At 50.0% G+C, this 20,278-nt stretch overlaps 7 protein-coding genes across 7 annotated transcripts; 4 read left to right on the top strand and 3 right to left on the bottom strand.

The window, feature by feature from the left end:
* Nucleotides 1-817: 817 nt before the first annotated feature.
* GCG54_00006300 (uncharacterized protein) lies at nt 818-1,141 on the top strand (the record flags this gene model as incomplete). Its single annotated transcript, XM_045406309.1, has 2 exons — nt 818-993; nt 1,126-1,141. The coding sequence occupies 2 exons, from the start codon at nt 818-820 to the stop codon at nt 1,139-1,141; spliced, it is 192 nt and encodes a 63-aa protein (XP_045267601.1).
* A 442-nt stretch (nt 1,142-1,583) lies between these two features.
* Nucleotides 1,584-4,055, top strand: GCG54_00006301 (uncharacterized protein; the record flags this gene model as incomplete). Its single annotated transcript, XM_045406310.1, has 1 exon — nt 1,584-4,055. The coding sequence occupies one exon, from the start codon at nt 1,584-1,586 to the stop codon at nt 4,053-4,055; it is 2,472 nt and encodes an 823-aa protein (XP_045267602.1).
* Nucleotides 4,056-6,137: 2,082 nt separating this feature from the next.
* On the bottom strand, nt 6,138-8,133 carry GCG54_00006302 (Inositol transporter 1; the record flags this gene model as incomplete). Its single annotated transcript, XM_045406311.1, has 5 exons — nt 6,138-6,345; nt 6,431-6,916; nt 6,975-7,278; nt 7,317-7,562; nt 7,614-8,133. 5 exons carry the CDS (start codon nt 8,131-8,133, stop codon nt 6,138-6,140), a joined length of 1,764 nt encoding a protein of 587 aa, XP_045267603.1.
* Nucleotides 8,134-11,898: 3,765 nt separating this feature from the next.
* Nucleotides 11,899-12,679, bottom strand: GCG54_00006303 (uncharacterized protein; the record flags this gene model as incomplete). Its single annotated transcript, XM_045406312.1, has 3 exons — nt 11,899-12,145; nt 12,213-12,549; nt 12,610-12,679. 3 exons carry the CDS (start codon nt 12,677-12,679, stop codon nt 11,899-11,901), a joined length of 654 nt encoding a protein of 217 aa, XP_045267604.1.
* A 3,450-nt stretch (nt 12,680-16,129) lies between these two features.
* Nucleotides 16,130-16,495, bottom strand: GCG54_00006304 (uncharacterized protein; the record flags this gene model as incomplete). The annotated part of the gene is made up of 1 exon (XM_045406313.1): nt 16,130-16,495. The coding sequence occupies one exon, from the start codon at nt 16,493-16,495 to the stop codon at nt 16,130-16,132; it is 366 nt and encodes a 121-aa protein (XP_045267605.1).
* Nucleotides 16,496-17,551: 1,056 nt separating this feature from the next.
* Nucleotides 17,552-18,297, top strand: GCG54_00006305 (Heat-labile enterotoxin IIB A chain; the record flags this gene model as incomplete). Its single annotated transcript, XM_045406314.1, has 2 exons — nt 17,552-17,595; nt 17,646-18,297. 2 exons carry the CDS (start codon nt 17,552-17,554, stop codon nt 18,295-18,297), a joined length of 696 nt encoding a protein of 231 aa, XP_045267606.1.
* An 808-nt stretch (nt 18,298-19,105) lies between these two features.
* Nucleotides 19,106-20,083, top strand: GCG54_00006306 (uncharacterized protein; the record flags this gene model as incomplete). The annotated part of the gene is made up of 1 exon (XM_045406315.1): nt 19,106-20,083. The coding sequence occupies one exon, from the start codon at nt 19,106-19,108 to the stop codon at nt 20,081-20,083; it is 978 nt and encodes a 325-aa protein (XP_045267607.1).
* Nucleotides 20,084-20,278: the final 195 nt, after the last annotated feature.

Below are 20,278 nucleotides of genomic sequence, written 5' to 3' on the forward strand. Positions count from 1 at the left end.
TTAGTAATATTATATTATAATCTATATTATTAAATTATTTATTTAGTATAACTAATAATATTTATTAGTTTATAGGTCTTTTAGTTTTTAAATAGTAGTATTATTATAATTATTAATAACTATAGATTTAATATTTTAAGTATTATTATATTATTATTATTACTTAGTATTTTTCTTAGTATATCTAATATAATAAACTATAGANATATATACTAATTAATAGTAAACTATAAGTAACTAAGTATTATCTATATAATAGTAAACTCTTATTTAATATTATAAATAAACTAAGCTATTAAGAAATTTATTACTTTAATTAATTACTAGAACTATTTATTCTAAAGAACTATATTAAACCCCTTAATATACTTTTATATTACTTAGAATTATATAAAACTTATACTAAGTAGATATATAAAGTTATATTATAAGTCTCTTTTCTTATTCCTTAGTAATATTATCTTAATCTCTTATAAGATTTACTAGTTAATTAGTATAAAGATAAAGTAACTAACTAGGTTAGTAATACTTCTATAAATAAATTAATTACTATAGAGGTATTAGATATATACTTTATATCTCTATTATATAGTTATATATTTAAATACTACTATAACTATAATAATTAATAGTAATTAAGGTATTAGTAATAGGTTTAATATATTTTACGTATAATATAGTAAAATACGTATTATAGTATAAAATTAGCTTTTTTTTATATTTTTATATAAGTGGGGAAAAAAAGGGGGGGCGGACGCTGTTAACGCAACGGACTGTAGAGAACGGGAAGTGGGCACAAGAAGGCTCTCCCATCATCATGGTCGACTGCGATTCCGCAATCCTCTTTATGGAAAAGGATAAAGCGGTCGGTGTTGACGCAGACCACTCCGAAATCGCTAAAATCGAGGAAGGCCAGGGCGGAATTTTCCCTTCCGTCAAGGCCGCCATTCGTAACGCCCTGCGTCCAACAGTCTCATTCGCAGGAATAACCAGGTCAGTCTGCACACTTCCAATGACCAAGACGACAGAATTTTCGATAGCTGACACATTCTCAGAGTTCGTCTTTGGGGCCTTTGCCTCACAATACCTGTACAGTGCCGCCTGCAACGTATTCCCCTAGTGCAGGTGCAGTGCCTTATAACGAAGAAGTACATGGTGATAGACCAAGGATGGCTTCAACAAGATCGCCAGCGGATTCAACAGCATCACTGTCCCGTACGACACCATCAGCAATCATTAGTCGTAATCCATCGGACTACGCTTCAGTCTTGGATCCATCCCAAGATGCTATCTTTGACAAGCAGAGTCTACCGACACAACCCATGTCAGAAACATACCAGGGGGCAGTAACGGAGCCTGGGATGCAACCAGGGCCCGGAACAGACAAGGAAGCGCAGAGGCAAGATCCAGAGCCAGTGCCAAAGCCGGCTAAACCGCTGGCTGATGCAGACTCGACAGACATGGAGGGAGCGATGTCTTGTCCCATCACGAGCAGCAGTTCAGCAGATTGCGTCATCTGTTCTTCGCCGATTCAGGACTCAGATCGCCATTATCTCTATCACGGATCTGATGATTCGACATCCATGTGGAACGAAGGTGAAGACCGAATTCACGGCGTTTCCGTTGAGGAAGATTACGGCGAGGAAGATTACGATGATGAATATTCCGGTGAGGAGTATTTCGATCATGAAGATTACGATGATAAATATCACGGTGAGGAGGATTACGATGCCGAACACACAAGTCACAGCCCTTACAATGATGACGCCCCCCCTTGGTGTTGCCACCACTGCGCCGTTAGTCTGGAAAACGCTCTCATTTGCCCCAATCACGATGTTCCGATGTTACCCATGGTAATCCTTGCAAAGTCCATGTCGAGTGTCACACGTTATGTGACGTTCGTCAGTGAGCGAGTCACAAATGCGGACAACAAAGTTGTGGTAGCCATCAAAAAGAACAAACTGGATGCACTGCAGCGGGCGTTGGATGACGGCAATCGAAGCCGTCTGGGGCCTTACAATCGCATGGGCGAGACCCCTCTTCACCTTGCAGCAAAGTTGGGCCGCTTGTCCTGTGCCAAAAGGCTCCTGGCCATGGAGATTGACTCACATGTACGTGATGTCGACGGCAACACGGCGCTCATGATGGCCGTCGAATATGAGCACCTGGGCATGGTCATTGCACTCTGGGGAGAGATTGCGGACATCAATGAATCCGACGATCATCTCGATGCCCTCCGAAATGCTGTCGACTATCAGCTGTTTGACATCGTGAAGTTTATGCTTGAACACGATGGTAAGACCGAGGGCTACATTTTCTCTCAGCTTTTATACCGGGCTGCCAAAGTAGGCAATGATAAGATCGTCGCCCTGTTATTGCGAAAACAGGGTGTCGAAGTTGATGCAACGGACGAAGAGTCAGAAGATGCTCCACTACACATCGCGTCAATCGAGGGTCATGAGAAGGTGGTTCAGATGCTTCTCGCAGCCGGTGCTGATGTCCATTGCGAAAGTTCTCCGAATACAACACCGTTGCATCTTGCAGCAAAAGCAGGCAAAGTGGAAGTCTGTAGGATCCTGATCAAGTCTGGGGCAAGGTTAGATGAGTGGAATGTCCATGGGGACACTCCACTCATCCTAGCTTTGGACGATGGCCACGGTGCTGTGGTTAAATTTCTCCTTGAAGCTGGTGCCAACTGCAATCTAGAATCTTCAAGTGGTCTTACAGCCTTGCATGTGGCAGCATCAAGGGGCCTGGTGGAAGTTTGTGGGAACCTGATCAAATATGGGGCTAGCCTAGACGCCAGGAATGCTCTCGGCGATACTCCACTCATCCTAGCTGTGGACCAAGGTCACAGTACCGTGGTTCAATGTCTCCTTGATGCTGGTGCCAACTGCGGTTTAGCATCGCCAAATGGTGACACAGCATTGCATGCGGCAGCAGCAGGGGGCTTGGTGGACATCTGCCGCATTTTGATCGGCCACAACGGCGGGCTAGTATTGGCACTGCTCGATGGCGTGACTCCGCTTCAGACCGCCGTCAAGAAGAATCACCTTGGCATAGCCAACTTGTTTCTCGACAACTCATCCACAGAGGTTTACGCGGCTGACAACAAAGGCTACACCAGCCTCCACTGGGCTGCCAAGCTAGGCTATGTGGACATATGCACCACCCTACTCAATCACAACGCGTCGACTTGCATCAGAACAAAGAAGGAACACAGTCGCCGAACTCCATTACTGGAGGCGATTGTTGACGACAAACCTGATATCGTCCGGCTGCTTCTGGAACGAGGCGCATGTGGAGCAGACCAAAATGATGACACGGCTGACGATTGGGAAGGCTATCCGCTGTTTTTGGCGGCTTCGCTTGACCGCGTAAGTTGCCTGGAACACTTGGTTAAGTACGGCAGCATCAACTTTGAGTTCATCGGCCTGAATGCGATCGCGCATGCAGCACGCCATGGAAGGGTGGCCGCGGTCAAGTTGTTGCTGGAAAAGGGCGCGACAGGGGTTCCACCAACCGGCCTGAAGGGCAAGTGGAAGAATCTGAAAATTACCCCAGAGGGCGAGGCGAAGGCGGAAGAAGCGCTGAAAATACTAAGGGAGCTTTCGAACACTCGTGCGAATGGATTTCCAGCGATGGGCCTTAAGGATAAGTGGAAGAATCTGAAAGCCACTCCTGCGGGCGAAGCGGACGCAAATGAGAAAGAAATGACCGCGAACGATAGAGAAGCGAATGCGCATGAGAATGAAGTGAAAGCGTTCGAGAACCAATTGGAGAACGAGATGGAAGCGTTCAAGAACGAATTGAACGCGTACGACAGCGAAGTACTGGAAACTCCAAGGGACCGTTTAAACACTCTCGCGACTGAGCCTCCAGCGACAGGCCTGAAGAGCAAGTGGAAGAATCTGAAAGCTAACCCCGAGGGCGAAGCGAAAGGGGAAGCTAACGAAGTGCTGGGAACTCTGAAGGAGCTTTCGAACGCTACTCAAAAGCTGAGAGTGAAGGGAAAGGCATTTGTCGGATTTGTTCAGACTTTGAAGCGCCGGTGATAGACAGAGCTATTGCGGATTATTTACAATATCCACGGGCGCTATGCGATCCGTAAGGATTCATTTACGTGGGCAGCTCGACGGACCTTGCATATGTTGACGGGCATTTCAGTCAACACTGTTTCACGACAAACTGCGGCATGGATTTGCCCATCAACTTTCATGCAATGTCTGTGAGGTCCATCTTTTACTCACCCGGATCAAGTTCTCCGCCTAGCCTCGGAGAAGCTTTGTCTATTGACTTGAATTTTCGATTCCTTGTCACTCTGAGTTTGAGAAGCTTTCCCTAGATTATGCTCACACCTCAATGTCTCTTAATGCCACTGTTGACATTGTTATCTAGGATGGCGAGATCCGACTGATATGAATGAATCAACTTTAAGTTAAACGATGATTTAGCTGCAGTGCCGTTGAGGTGGCGCGATTCCATGTAGTCTGAGGCCACCTTCCAAGCATGTAGTCGTAGCTTGCAGGCCTTGTTTGCGCTTTTGTCACGAGTCACGTATATCGAGAATGTGTCTCAATGATAATGAATTTCTATTATTTCTTGTTTGTCTTTTGGACACCTTGGATAATATTCCATAACCAATTTAATGTTGAAATTTCTACTGCTTGCGAAAGGTTTTGATACTCCGCCGAAACGCACTTCACTGTAAGAAGTTGCTTAGAAGTAAATGGCCAGTGGTTATGTCAAAATATCACTCCTCTATGCAAACTTGACGGGAGTCATTTATGCCAAGCCCGATCCAAGGCATTTCGAAAATTATGGCGAAAAATGCTTTCTAGGCTTGTTAGTTCTAGGCTTGTAAGCTTCCACGATCAACGGCAGTTAAAAGGCGACAAGCTCAGAGAGAGTAATTCTGCTTCCATCAGAAACTTACTACAAGCTTCTTGAAAGAACCTCTCACTCCTGGCGCTGATCCAGGCTAACCGCAAACTCCAACATGCCATAGTTTGGTGGCTGAGCTGAAGCATGCGGGATTTGAGTGCTTTGAGTTTAGTCAAAAAGACGTTTTTTATACACCTCAGGTTTCCGTTGTGCTTCAAGTCATGGTATTCTTTGATTTCCAACATCGACGTCGTGGCGCCACGGAGAGCTACCAGAAAATTGGCGAAGATTTCAGCTAGGTGCTTTTGAAGAGCTTGCCGAGCAGCGCAAGACCACTTGAAGAGATGCATCCAATATGCAGAGCAAATTAGTATCACAGCATGAGCAGCTTCGTTGAGTAAAGGCAAGCCGCGGACAAATGATTATGTTCCGCGACACTTGCATGGCTGAAGCTAAGACCACCATTCTTCAATTACTCCTGGGTACGTGAGGCCGAAAGAAATTGAATCCTTTTTCTGATCGGATATAGTCTTCCCTGGTCTAAATTCACCGGCTGCTATGACTTCAAGTTGAACTCTCGCGAGCTCGGATTCTCACACTTTGACACCTTGGATATCATATTCTGGTCTGGAGCGCCGGAGCGGAAGGAGCAAGATCCGATTGCTCTCTCAAAAATGGTCTTAAGCCCAGATTCTTGTATGACTGTGCGCTGAAATACCCTGCGGTCATTGTTTGACGTGACGAGAAAAAGTAGGAGGAAGGCGCGGGGAGGAGGTAGGCGTGACTGGGCGGCGTGAGCACGGGCCGGGGCCCGGGTCCGGGCCCCGGCCCCGCTTTCGGTCCGGGAGTTTTGCTGACCGCTTCAGCGTCTACAGTGTCTGGTATTGAATGCGCGGCATCATCGCTCAATTGACGTGCCCATACCATCTCGAAGATAAAGCGAAGTTTCACGATTGGTTAATTCAGGTGTCTTGTTTTGCCTACCACAGCTACCATGGCCTCTCGTCGCATATGCGTGGGTCGGCAGTTGCGGTGGCGTCGCGGCGAAGGTGAGTGCGGCAGCCACAACCAAAAGTACCACAACGCAAATGAGACGAAGATGCAAGGGCACTGATTGTAGAGTGATTTGGCATGTTGATTGCATAATTTTCCCATGTGTGGGATGCATTACTCGCGATCTATATGCGATATCTTGGTATCATTCATTCATGGCCTTTTGCCATCACCACCACATTACTGCGTTAACTCATGTTTCAAGCACTGGTTTCCTTCTCATTCTTCTCGTCAACTTCCATCTCACGGCCGGGAGAGTTGCTCTCCTTCTTGCCGCCTCCGCAAATCTTGCTCAGGCCGCGAGCGATGCTCTTCATGTTCATCGCAACAATCTCGCTCGTGGGCTTCTCGAACAGAACGTCAATCTCTTCAAGAGTCTTGTCTTTTGTTTCTGGCATGAAAACCATTCTAAAACGTTTATTTGATCAGTTACGCGTTCCCAGAAGTGAAGATATTCATGAAATGTGATTTTTCATGAAATGTGGTGACATACTGGTAGAACCATCCAAGGATGGCAATGCCTCCGTAGAAGCCTAGCGTGAGGCCCGTGCGCGTCATAGCCTCCTGCATAGCAGTAAAGTTGTAGGTGACGATGAAAGACGACAGGAAAAGTAGACCAGAAGATGTGGTCATGCCATAAGATCGCAGGTATGTTGGATAGACTTCAGAAGGTACCACCCAAGTCAAACAGGCATAGCAGCCAAAGAACATCATGTAGAGGGCCAGGCCGACGAGGTAGCAAGCTACGGCACCCGTGGTGTTGGTTGTGGTCGGGATCTGGTAACTGGCGCCGATAATGACAAGACCGACGAAGAAGCCAGGAAGCATGGTGTTGGCCCAGAAACGACGGCCGAATTTCTCCATGTACATGACGGCAGGGATCGTTCCGATAAGAAGAGAGCCGCCACCGACCAAAGACATGTAAGTGGCTTTCTCATCATTGAAGCCGATCTGTTGCATGAGGATGGACATGTAGTACCTGAGTTCGGTGTCAGTGCCAGAACCAATGAAAGTGATGGGAAAAGTGGGTCGCCTACATGATGGCGTTGACACCAGTCAACTGACCAAGGAGAATCATGATATTGGCGTAGACAAGAGCACGACGAGCGCGAGGGACGGTGAAGAAGTCCATCCAGGGGAAGCGCTTGTTCTTAGCACCCTCGGAGACAACCCGCTGCTCATCGAGAACAGACACCTTCATGATGAAAAACTCCTCTCTAGCCTCGGGGGTAGAAGTACCGCGAATGCGCTTCCACACTTTGTAGGCCTCAAGAGTCTTGCCCTTGTGCATGAGGAATCTGGGCGATTCGGGTAAAAACAACATGCCAACGCGGTTGTTAGCTTAAAGATAAACCAGAGGTTATCATGTAATGACTTACCAGCCCACATGATGGAGGAGAAGAGAAGGGAAGAGCCGAGAATGAAGCGCCAGTTACCCTTGACGTGAAGGAACATGGCAGCGACAGCGTAACCAAGAACTTCACCCAGGGCGATGTTGAGCTGGTACAGGGACACGACGTTTCCACGAATGCGACGCTCGGCAGTCTCGGCAACGTAGACGGGAACAGTACCACCCTCAAGACCAACACCCATGCCAAGGATGACGCGAGCGGAGACGATCATGCCTGGGCAAGAGTCAGTCATCGTACCTTCCTAACGGGAATGAGGATGCTTACCAAAGTTCATGGCGCCAGCGCAGAGAGCAGCACCAATGGTGTAGAGAACGCAAGAAATGATGATGGACATTCTTCTTCCGAGGTACTCGTTGGAGGGACTGAGGATGAGGGCACCACCGACGGCACCGAGAGGCATAGCAGAGTTGACCAAACTGTTTTGGCGATCCGTGAGGCCAAGGTCGCCGGGCAGGAAAAGGTTGGCACCAGAAATCAGGGACTGGTCGAGACCGGAGAGAAGACCACCCATGGAGGCGAAGGCGACGATAAGCCAGGTGAAGTACTTGGTGTTGCTGAACTCGAGATCGAAGATACCCTTCTTGACTCCGCCGGCAGCCTCCAGCTCACGTTCCAAGCTGTCAATGAGAGCATCAACCTCCCACCCTCCGGCCTGGGCGACGGCGAGAGCATCCTTCTCGTTCAGTCCAGGGAGAGCTGTCTGAAGGTTCTCGACGTGGGCCTCATTTTGGCCGTCTGGGTTGTGTTTGCCCGAAATCTTCGGGGCTAATGTTACGCCGTGCATCGTGTAGGTTGTGTTCCGCTTGTCCGTGCGAGGGGAGAAACTGCGGATCTGATTAAGAGCAGATGCCAAGCACCAAGCAGATTGCGGCTCTGATAAGGTCGTCCAGAATAAAGAGACAGCTGCCAAGCAAACCTAAAGCATATTGAACGACGGGAGGCGCCAGGCTTTTAAACAGCTTTGCAGATCAGTCAATACCGCTTACAAACTGCCTACGGACACCACGCGACGGACCAAAACTGGAACAACAACCAACCCGGCGACCGCATTGATCCATTGTGGGTTCTTCGCCGATGTTCGTTACCTGTTTGTCTAACCTCGACACCAACATCGTCATCCAAAATTTCAGTCTGGTGTTAGGGTGGAGAAGCTGGAGAAAAACGGCCGAAGTAAGAGCGATTTCGTCCGCATTTCCAGGCCTTCTTCTCCAGTGGAGGACCCCGGGACTCAGGGACGCGTGCCCGGAGACCGACCTGGGGGTGTTGTTGCGGGTTGCGGGTGCTGCGGGCGCATGAGCTCTATTGCCCTTGGGGCTCCAGCCTGCGCTCCAGGTTCGGGACTGCAACGCCAGAACGCGGTGGGTGGTGGGATGGATGGGGCGACGACTGCAGGTTCTGGTACCGGAGATCAGGCCGCGACGTTATTTCCATCTGACTCGCGACTCCACAACGGGCGAGGATAGCGTTTGTGCGAGACCCGCCCGAAGGGGGTGGTTTGACCGAAAATTCTACCGTGAGGGCCGTCACCGCGTTCTGGATCCCGATGTTCGGTGACAGTCCGAACCATTCTCGCGCTCTTGCGGGAGCCTACGGAGGGAATACGGAGACTCCGCGTGGAGAAGAAAACAGAGTTGGACCATTGAAAACTTCTCCCTGGGGAAAAAGAGTCGGGGAACGATGGGCTGACGTCAAACGAGGAAAATCTAGAAGGGCACATGGCCGTCCAAGGTCGCGTTTCTGCCGACTCCTGGAATATTGACTCCCTATTTTTCTGCCCGGTGGGCGCAGGCGAGACTGCGGCCCGGAACGCGGCCAGACGTCTTCGTGATTCCAGTTCTTTTTCTGGAATAGGAATTCTTGGGTTTACTGCCAACCCCTGACGAGAAATGTGTGCTCCATTATTGCTACAACAACCATGGTATGACGGCGCAGCAACCACGAGCCAGAAAACCTTCTTCGTCGACACGAGATATTGTTCCTGGGCCGCCACCGATAGACCGCCTTAGCTATCCGCTTATCTCTCCGCTAATTCAGGTCCAGGCCCGGAATGAAGCCGCGTCGAAGCCGCGTTCTTGGCTGAGCACTAATATATTTGTTGGCCGGCTTGGCGCTCCGTGAGGCGGCAGGGTGATGAGCAAAGACCGAGCCGATCGTGCGATGCCGAGACGGCAGCCCAAGGAACCTCCCCCGATGCTGGCAAGCTTATGCTTTCTCGTCGGGGCAGGCAACGTGACAGCCACGAGCATGCCACGAACTGCCCATGATGAGACGACGTAACCACCGCAGTTCCATGGACCTGCAATTACTTTTGACAAACTTTTCTCTATTTTCTGCGCTTAAGTCACAGCTTATGAGCAGGGCTTTCCTGGGTTTCATGTGGGGGCCAGCAAAATTCGCAAGATTACCTGGCAAAGCAGGCGGCCGGTAAGCCGATCGGGGATAGGGGCTCATGGGTCGGAAGTTTTTTTTACCAAGAGCCAAGCCGCGATCAGCCAACTCCTTCCGCTGAAACCTCGAGTCTCTGCTGAGTCTCCAAATACCCACAATTCCATTCAATGTGTATGTGATCAACTGTTCGAGTCGAAAATCAACGCCATTGACATCATGTGGCAGATGATGTTCTGCTCACCACTGTCTCGTGCTGCTCAACCCATAAAAGGGCCGTTTTCCCCTCATCACTTTTTAGTCCCCGCATGTCGCCCGCAAAAAGCTGTACGGAGTACACGGGGCAGAACCACCAAGGGGACAACAAGAATGTGGCCCCCAAACAGTGACGCTATTGGCCAATTACCCCTGTAGATTCTGACGGCGATAACAACCACAAGACCGGGTCGATCGGGATTCTGATATCACAGCGATAAGGTGTGATGATTTGCGGTCGCGAAACCTGGGGATTTTCTGCAACAAACCGGATTTGCCATGTCACTGATTCATGTGCGCGTTAAGCGCCGTCCATCGAGTCCTTGGTGCGACATTTTTTCCAACTCGCAAAAGGAGACTTTTCAGGCAAAAATACATGCAAGAGAAATGCGGAGCGTACAGTTGCCAGGAAATAGGAAGCTTTGGTAACAGTCCCCGAAATACTTCCCTGAAATACCTTGCATGAGGCACAATATAGATGATTGTCGTCAAGCTTGCTTAGAAGAAACGTCATCAGGAGATTAATTCGCTATGCGTAACTCGTGACAAAGCTTTGAGCAAAGATTGCAGCTACACAGTCCTTGCGAGACGGGCCCAAAGCGGATTAACACAACACCAAGCTCAACTCATGGCCGACTCATTACTATCAATCAAAACTTACTGTAATGGTCAAAAGCCTCAATATCAGGATGAAGATAAAAGTCTCATAAAGGTGTTTCAGGGAAGTCTCATAACCCCCCCAGTAAGAGGAGACACGGCGTCGGCAGGTTGAAAGTAAGAAGCGCATTTCTGCCAGTACTTGTCGAGCGAGGGGGCCACATTTGGAAGAACAGGATGTCTTGTTGCTTGTAGGGGGATGATGATGAGAGGAGGTTTCACTGACACTAGTCACTGACACTAAAAATAATCTTGATATATAATCAACATGCCGAGATGGCCGTGACTTTGTGCGACCAAGCTGCATCCTGATACCGTTTCCGTGTCAGAGTGTCGAAACCAAGGATGCAAGTAACCAGTCAGCTATCTGTGCTATGTAGTTTTGTAAGGTGCAAGTTGTTATTGTTTAAATAGGAAAGTTAACGACGAAGGAATATCGTATAATGAACCCGAACGATTCAAGGCCAACACGAAGAATCGCGTGCTCAAAAGCATACGAAATTTGGATTAATGGGACTGAGAAAATTAGTTACCAGACCATTGTCCAGACTCATGGACTGAAGCTATTCCTGGATTTACCTTCCATCAATTTTCATATCTTCCATGAACTGCGCGAAGTTTTAACTTCGCAGTCGACGCATTAACATGCTGCGGAACTTCTGCAAACTCACTTGGCCTCAACTCATTGCAGCTTTGACTCAACTGTTTGTCTCACACCTATAAAATACATTTCTCCCGAAAGTTCTGAGGCGGCCAGCCGCAGCTTTCACGTTGCAGAAATATTGAAGATGCGATACATATGAGTCTGAAAAACGGGTGAAAGCAAGATGAGTACTTGCATGAGAAAGCGCGGTGGTACCTGGGCTCAAGCCAGTTTCGCAAGACGGTAGAGCTGGAACCGGTTATCCAGCGAACCAAAACTGCGAGGCCAATGTTGTATGAGTATGAATGAAGTCTTATGGAGATGCAAAATCTGCTAGAGAGCTCAAACGTCTCAATTCATATCGACACCCGGCACTGACAGGATGTTGGTTCCTCCTGAAGGACAGAAAATTCCATGTCGTCCAAATGACACATCATGCACGGTGCGAATCATGAGTACAACTGGTTGCGTAACTCTCTGTTTAGCTGATAGAAGCGAAGTCGATAGGGTTTAAGCTAGCTCTTGATCTTGCCGCCCAGAAGGCAGAACACACGAGCGACACCAGAAACGTGCCTGAGTAGGCGAAAACGACGCCACGGTTCCATATCATCAGTCATAGGTCGGCAGTTCCTCGTCCGTTTCCATCGGCAGCTTCCGGGCAGCGGACGGGGGGCCGCCCACACCAGAGCTCCGGGCGGCGCCGGCGTCATTGGGAACGCTCTGGCTGGAAGGTGGGACCTGGGATCCCAAGGCGACTTCCTCCTTGCTCATCTCGACCCTAGCGAGCTCCATCTCGCGCTTTTGCAGCTCTTTCATTTGCTCGTCGTGGAGGTCATCGATTGTCTTGCCGCTAGCCCTGTAAAGAGAATGAGTCAGCTTCGAATAGATTGGACCGCAATGGTTATATGGTTCAAACAGCTTACAGGTACTCGCGAACATTGCGTTCAATGTCGCTCTGATCTCTGAGCGCTTTCTCCAAGGCTTGGTTGGACCTATTGATGAGGTTCTGGATGCCGCTCTGCTCCTTAGGAGACATGTTGGAACCGTGCTCCTCGAGAATTTTGCCATAAAGGCGAACCGCTTGCTTCGCATTGTCGACGTAGTCATGAGGGGAGCCAGCAAGCAGCAAGTGCATTCCGGCTCGATGAAAATCCCCAAGTCGTGGCTCCATCAACATCTTCATAGCCTCGGCCTCGGCCTCTTCGTACTTCTTCTGTCCGTAGAGCTTCCAGATATGGTTGTATCTCCACTTGAACATAGCTGCGGTGAAGCTCCAAGGTCAGCGCAAGATCGAAGGTGCAAACGAGATGGATCAGTTACCTCCGAGGTTGCCTAGGGGGCTCTCCTCAGGAGCCGAAGCTGGTGCCGCTCCCTCTGAAGCGTCCGCCATGATGTTGTTGAGCTTGTGATGTGAAAAAAAGTGAAAGTGGCTTGGGTGGGCGGTAGGTTGGTAGAAGGAAGGAAGAAAATTTCAGGGTGAGCTCCAGTCGGCTTCAGAATGCAGGTACGACCGAGCCACTACTTGCCATAAAGGATTGAGACGTGCAGGAACTTGCCAATACCAGAATGCTTGTTTTTAATTGGCCACCTTGAGGTCCTCCGCGGCTTAGCTGAAATATTCGGAGCTAATGTGTGAGCGCGGTTATTCTACCAGACCTTTATCACTGAATCTCCCTCGACGCAACAACCGGAGCTTAAACTCACGGGCAGGCACTGCCTCCATAGATGACCACAGGTCTTGAAGGGTACCAAATTGGAGTCTACTAAGGCTTAGTCACCTCCGGTAAGATGGTCGTTCAGCATTTTCTGGACTTCCGGCTGAGTCTGACTCTTCTCCGTAAATGCATTAGACGAGTCCAGGCATGGATAACTGGCCTACAAGCAAGTGATACGGTGAACACGGGGAAAAGGACGAAGGATCAGCTCTTGATGAATGATCAACAAGCCAGTTGCCGAAAGACCTTTGAAGAGGTATTATTGAGAGTCACGGAGGCTACTTGCAGGATTCCTACCTATGATGGCTACGCTCTCGTCTTTCAGTACAAGCTGTTGTGTAAGGTCCATCAGCATCGGCATAATTCAACCACAGTCCACCGCCATCAATGCAGGTCACCTTGTTTCAGAGATGAGAAAGATAGATTTCTCCTACAAACTTCCTTCATTTAGCATCCGGATTACCAATCGAGCTTGGTCAATCGTGTAGGCCTGTCAATCGTATAAGCCTCCACTGTCGAGCGGTCATTCATGAAGGTGAGACTCTCTAGGGAGATCTCAACAAAGGATCTATTCGCGACACGGACGTGGTCCATGAGGTTGACCGCGCCACCAAGGATTGTGTCAGACCTCCCGATTTCTGTGAGCGTACTCCAACGATGGATGTCTATTGTGGTCTCCCATGACTGTGCGGGATGTGGACTTCGTCTCAATTGTTCCCAGTTATCTGTGAGCAAGGACGACGGACGTGTTACAAATTACACCTCGTGCGACAGTCGTCACGCCAGGCGTAAGGCCGACAGCCATGTCAGCCAGCTTTTGGACCTAAAGGCTAAGGCCCTTATTGAGGACCTCGAAGCGGGAAGATCCGGAGTTAGTGTCACGCGACAAGATGTGTCAGTAGCAGCAGCCTGAAAGACATCTGAGATCCCAGGATCATGGCTGGGAAGGGACAGCACATATGATCTCCGCCAAATATGTTGCTTACTTCCCCGTAAGTGGCGCAAACAAGTCGCTGCATCGAGTATCTCTTGGTGTAATGGAGTAGGAAGCAAAAGGAATTCTTTGAACAAAAGCAAAAGAGTATGCGGCCAGTGTGGATTGAACACACGACCTTCAGATTGATTGAATGAAGTTTCCCGGATGTAAACCCGCTTCAGTCTGACGCTCTCCCAACTGAGCTATGTCCGCCGCACTTGTTGATGAGAGGTCACAGCCCTACGTGGAGCCAAGACGGCGACACCGGAAGTTCGCCGGTCGTCACCAACCCGACTACCACTTTAGTCCTAGATAACTATCAACATTTATGGATCTGCTCCTTTAGGTATGTGGGGTTTTAATCAGCAAGGGCATTGCATCATGAGAGTTTAACAGGGATAGAGTTAAGGTGCAGTCTAAAGTTCTCGAACCATGGGAATGGTAATTCGCAACGAACATGACGAACAGTATATCTGCTTCTAACAAAAATACGTGACCGCGGACAAACACTCCCGCATTTGGCATCCACGCATGGACAGTGATCCAACGATACTTCGACTGCAGTACACCATCTTCTCATCAGCGGTCGCTGCGAATCAGAAGTCGCAAGTGAAAACCGTCTGTTGGCGGCAGCATTGGCTGAAACCGAAGCGTCCTACTTCCAGCAAACACTCGTCCTAAAAGTCACACGATATTAGCCCCTGGCCAGAGTTTCCGGTGCATTCTCAATCAACTTACACCTTGGAGTTGGCCTCCAGAGCTCTGGCAGCAGACAGCGGTCTCATCTGTCTCGTACACAATTTGGTCATTCTCGTTGGAGCTGCAGCAGTAGATCGTCTGAGCTGCAGCGCTGTAAGACAGTGCCTGTGGTTAGCTATATACAGAACGGATCAAATCAAGTTGTGCATCAGCGAACCTTGCAGCAAGGAAGTATGTAGCGATGAAGGCGGCAGCACGCATTTTGAGGGTGGATGAGTAAAAAGAGTGTTTTGTGTAAGTTTTTAAGTGAACGTGGAGTCGAAGAGACAAAGCTGGTAGCTGGTGAATGAGTATTCTGGTTTATTCAACGAAGTGCGAGACAGGATGCCTATTAGTATTGCAGGATACGAGTGCTTTCGGGTCAGGTATGCCTCTCTGGGCGAGAGAAGGCACATCTGACCGAGACACCTCGTTTTCGGATCAGATATGCCCAGCTAGGACCGAGAGATGTCGTCGGAAAGACCGAAATAAACACATCAAGCCAGCTGACTCAAGAAGTAGACTCTCGCACACATCTGGTACCAATAAACATCTTGAAAAGACGTTGATACAGGGCTGATTGTCTCCAGAGCTGCGTGCATTGTAGACAGTTCGGTCGAAAGCCGGACTTGGCAAGTACGGGGCTCAAACTCAGGATAATTGAGCTTACTGCCCAAATCAATGACGATTCATAGAATAGCCTGACACTGCCGGAAAACTGGCGCATTGCGCCTCCGCCAAGAAAAATATGCCGTCCGTCTTTTTCATCCCTTCCTTCGGCCCATTCGGATGGCGGGTGTGGGGACGAACCGCACTGGAGGCTGGACTGCCGGCGACAACCCGCGGACCGGGACGGAGAATATCTGCACGTCCAAATCCACATGACGCATCTTGGCGCTGCAGCCCTGCTAAGGGTTACTCCGTCTTTAAATTGTGATGGACGATGCCTTAAGCGGTCGTTCTGAACATAGTTGATAAGATCTGGGCAACGTCAGACCAGTCAAACCTAGTTGAAGGGCCAAGATCGACTAGCTTGCGTCTGCACAGACTAAGAAAGGCTATTCCATTGACTGCTGGTGGACTTCACAACACGAATGTAAAAGACGGAAGGTTCATCTAATCTGGAAATATTGATACTTTCCCTTTGGAGAACTGCGAGTCTTATGGTTGAGCAAAGTTGGGAAACACTTTCGCCGGTCATCATCTCAAGTACTGCAGTCCTTCTTCCCGCACTGAGTGGAATAGCATGCACAATAGTTACGGCACTTTCAACAGCTCTGATGACACAGGGGACATAGGCATTCTATTCCTTTGACTAAAACAACAAGCGACCTCGGTCTCGGTACATTTCGACCATGAATGCCCTCTGCATCTGGTCCGGAAACGAACACACTTCCTCATCTAGCATAGCTCACAAGTCACACCCCAGCACGTTCCGTAACAGGGCAGTTGCTAGTTCCTTAGCCTCCGCCTCGGTAGAAAGAAAACCGCCGTCCCCCCTGTCCCACGTGATGTCGGTTATCGAAGCGTGAGGTTCGTCGGTGTTTGCTGGTGGGGCACCTCCACCCGGAGCCGCCAAGACCACGTTTATGCGCAGAAGCTCGTCCCCAGTCCAGCTTCTGTGCACATGCACCACGAAGTCTCCGCAGACGTCTGGCTTGTCTGCGCGGAACATCCAGCGGTCCTCCATCGCCGCCGGTCGGAAGCCCCGGAGAAGCTTTTCAACGTCGTTGCGAGAGGCGCTGAGGCTCCAGGGCGCAGTGGTTGGGTTCTTCATGATGATGATGTTCTGACTGGATGGAAGTTGGTAGCGGGCGGTGCAACAGGTCTGCAGAGAGAAGCTTTGTAGTCCAGTAATGGTCGCGCGAACGATGCAGGAGTGGGTAGCGTGTGAAAGATTGGATGTCTGGAATGACAAGATAATGCGCAGTGGTTGCCTTTACAACTTGGGACCATGAAAGAGAGTGGATGTGTGCTCCGGAGATCTCGGGGAAATCTGTCTCAAAGAGCTTTCCGACATAGCCTTACGAGGACATCATTCTCCGCTTTTGCGTACGATTTGACCGGCTAGCACCTAGTTCAATAACGAGCATTGTTCCGTCTGCCCAGCAGTCGAGGAGGGTTGTTTGATGACAGATGGAGTGGGGTACAGCGTTTGAGCTATTCTACACTAGGTCGGATTGCGATGCCAAGCGTTCGAGAGCGTTCGACTCAATCAAGTTGAGATATTATCGGAGTAAAGCCGGTACGTCAGCTTGTGCCTAATAATTGTAATTGTACTCGTACGAGCCAAGCTTGAGCTTGAACTTTGTTATGGTGCGTGCGTTTGATATCGCACTCGCAACAGCTGTATCTTGAGTTGTCAACACTCAGCCACCAGGACATGGAAGCTCGTGGCCAACATTTCGGGAACGGCGTCATGTTGAGAGAAAAGTACTGAACACCAAGAGCGGAGGCTGCGGAGCCAAGCTTGGGCTTGAACCCAGTCATGGTGCCGGCATGCGACCTCGAATTCCCAAGAACGCTGTCTCTTGAGTCGACGACACTCAGCCACTATGAAGCTCGCAGCCAAGATCGAGAGGATGACATCGTACTGGGAGAGAAGTACTGCCCACGCCGAAATCGTCAGAGTTGAGCTGTGAGAAGATGCTGGGCATCATGAGCACCAGGATAAGTATAAAGCGGGATGCCTTCTCACCTGTCGATTCTGTCTTTTATCATCATCACCATCACTTCATTCGCTACTCAACTCTAACCACTCTCTCAAGCCTTGTCTTATATCGTCCCTCATTTTTCACTACTTGTCTCGTCGCTTGCACGACAAATCGCCAATATGGTTTTCCAGAAGAACATTCTTATTCTCTTTGTCCTCAACCTGTGGACTGCTCTGTGCAATGCTCAGTTCAGAGTGTGGCGCGCCGAACCAGAACCCCGACTGAGATGCGCGCCGCTGGCAACTTTGCTCCCAGGGGTGCCAGCCGTTTCCTTGAGGTTACCCCGAACGTCAGCATGTACAACCATGCTGTCGGCGCTGAAAGCGGAGCCAGCCGGGACAATGACGGCTATGTCTCGACCACCGCCAGCGAGGACACCGCTGTCAGATTCCTAACTCAGATGTTCGGCGGCAACGGCTACGTCTATGAGATCGCAGCGGCTGGTAACTTCATCCAGGTCTCCGGCACTCTCGGTCAGTTCAGCCCGTACCCCAACGAGCAAGAGTACGCCGCGCTTGGCGGCTTCAGCTGGGACCAGGTCATCCGCTGGAGACACTACACCAACGGCGTCGCCGATGCTGCCGGCATGGAGGACAACAACGTGTATGAGGGCAGGATCTATAACAGCTTGAGGCCTAACAACGGCCAGCCCAGCCTTGCTGGATTCCCTGCTGGCCACCGTGCCTGGACTCTGTCCCCTTGGAATGCGTTTGCTCAGGGCGGCGAGGGCTGCGGTGGTAACGGCGAGCTGTCTGTCGGCGCTCGCCGTCTCAAGGCTCGCCAGTGCGCTCCTGTTGACAACGCCTTCACCGCTGCTAGCAGGTTCCTCGACGACGCCTGCTACACCAAGGCCCTCTGCGGTTAAACGCGGATGATCAAATGACGCCAGGCTTGCGGCCTGGGCGAAGGGCGCTATGCATCAGACCGAGCCTTTTCGAGCGGCAATATAAGATCGAGAACACCACTTACATCATCTACATTCGCACTTGGTTGTCGATGCAGTGAATACGGGATGTAGGGTGGTGGATTGAGACGTGGCTGAGGGTGGTCACACTGTCTTTACCGTTGCGAATCTCAACCATGTGTTGTTTACTTTTCCCTTGATTTTATTTGCAGCAGATAGAAGAATTAAAATGGTGAGGTGTTGCTTTGCTTTCGCACTTTAAAACACAAAATCTGAAATCGATTTCGGTGTAATGTGAATGGCTGGCAGGGGCGTTGCCAACACTCTGCGAAGTGATTTAGGCATGGAAGCCAGCGGGAGCTCTATGATGCTGTTTAGAACGGACCGATAAAGTGTTAATGCACCAGAGACAGCATAAAGTTATATTCGTCCAACCGTTTCCCTCGCTCCAGACCCATGCCGCCATTAGCCCCCGCATCTTGATGATGACATCTGTGCCGAGTCCCGATAATCACTATGATTAGGCAAGCTAGCGCATGTAAGATAATCGAACGGCCTTGACAAGGCAACATGAGGGTGCCTCCTCGCCAACACCATACGACTCAATGCATGCATCTACCAGCATAAATCTGACTGGCTTTCCTGATGTGGACTGTGGCCGCTTTGCATAGTACCGCAACTCAACTTCATCCTTTCAAAGCCCCGATGTTGGATGACTTCCTCCGGATCTCACGATACCACCTACTATCTTGAGCCTTTGCTTTCCATCATGCAGAAATCTCTGCCGCCTCTGGACGCCGCGTGGGACCCGACCCTGCAGACCGACGACGGAGAGGAATATTGCTGGACTCCGTTGCAGCTTGCCGCCAGAGGCGGAGAACTGGACCATATCCGAGAAATCCTTGCCGCCAACCCGGCTGCCGTCAACGAGCCCCCGCGCGGATACTACGGACAGACGGCCATCCAGGCTGCATGCTTGCACGGCCACGAAAACGCCGTGCAGATGCTGGTCGACGCCGGGGCCGATATCCACTTCTCCGGCGGCAACAACTTCCAAAGGAATGCCTTGCAGATCGCCTGCGGACATGGGAATGAGAAGGTCGTCGACATTCTGCTTAGTGCGGGGGCCAAGGTCAACGAGGTGTTGTCGAAGCCTGCGCATCCGGCACACGAGTCACCAGCGTCGTCAGTCGTCGTGACCCGGTACAACGGAAGAACGGCACTTCAGGCAGCAGCAGAGCGAGGACATGAGCATTTGGTCAGCCGACTACTGGAATTGGGAGCCGACGTGAATGCTCCGCCGTCACCAACGGCAGGTTACACGGCATTGCAAGCTGCAGCAGGCGGCGGCTACAAGACTATATTGAAGCTTCTTCTCCAACATGGGGCTGACATCAATGGTGCCCCAGCAAAGTACAAGGGCTACACAGCTCTTCAAGGGGCATGTTCACGAGGTCATCTCGAGATAGTCGATCTTCTTATCAAGGAAGGCGCCAATGTCCACGCCCTGGGAGGTATTTACGGAGATGGGATGGCTTTACATGCGGCAGCCGAGAAAGGCCATGTAGACGTAATCGAGCGCTTACTGGCAGCCGGTGCTGATGTGAATGCTTGTGGCTTCAAGGGACGAAAATGCCAGACTGCACTTCAAAGCGCGGCGGTTGGAGGTCACGATGATGCTGTACGCGTTCTAAGACATAACGGTGCTGTAGGAAGGACTGCGGGAGGAAGATTCTTATTTCGTTGAGCCTCATCTAGATACTGAGTGTTAGCTGTATCGTCGTGTAACGTTTGTGATCAATTGAAGCTTAGTATAGCATCCCCCCTCTCCTTTACCCCTATATTCTTGTAGGTACAATTGAGTGAGGCTTTTCAAGCTACGAGAGAGACGATATCTTCCTCCTCGATAGGCGTGATGCTAGCATTTACTTGTCTATCGCTG

The sequence above is a fragment of the Colletotrichum gloeosporioides genome, assembly GCF_011800055.1.
Source record: "Colletotrichum gloeosporioides strain Lc1 chromosome Unknown consensus_19, whole genome shotgun sequence".
NCBI lineage: Eukaryota > Fungi > Ascomycota > Sordariomycetes > Glomerellales > Glomerellaceae > Colletotrichum > Colletotrichum gloeosporioides.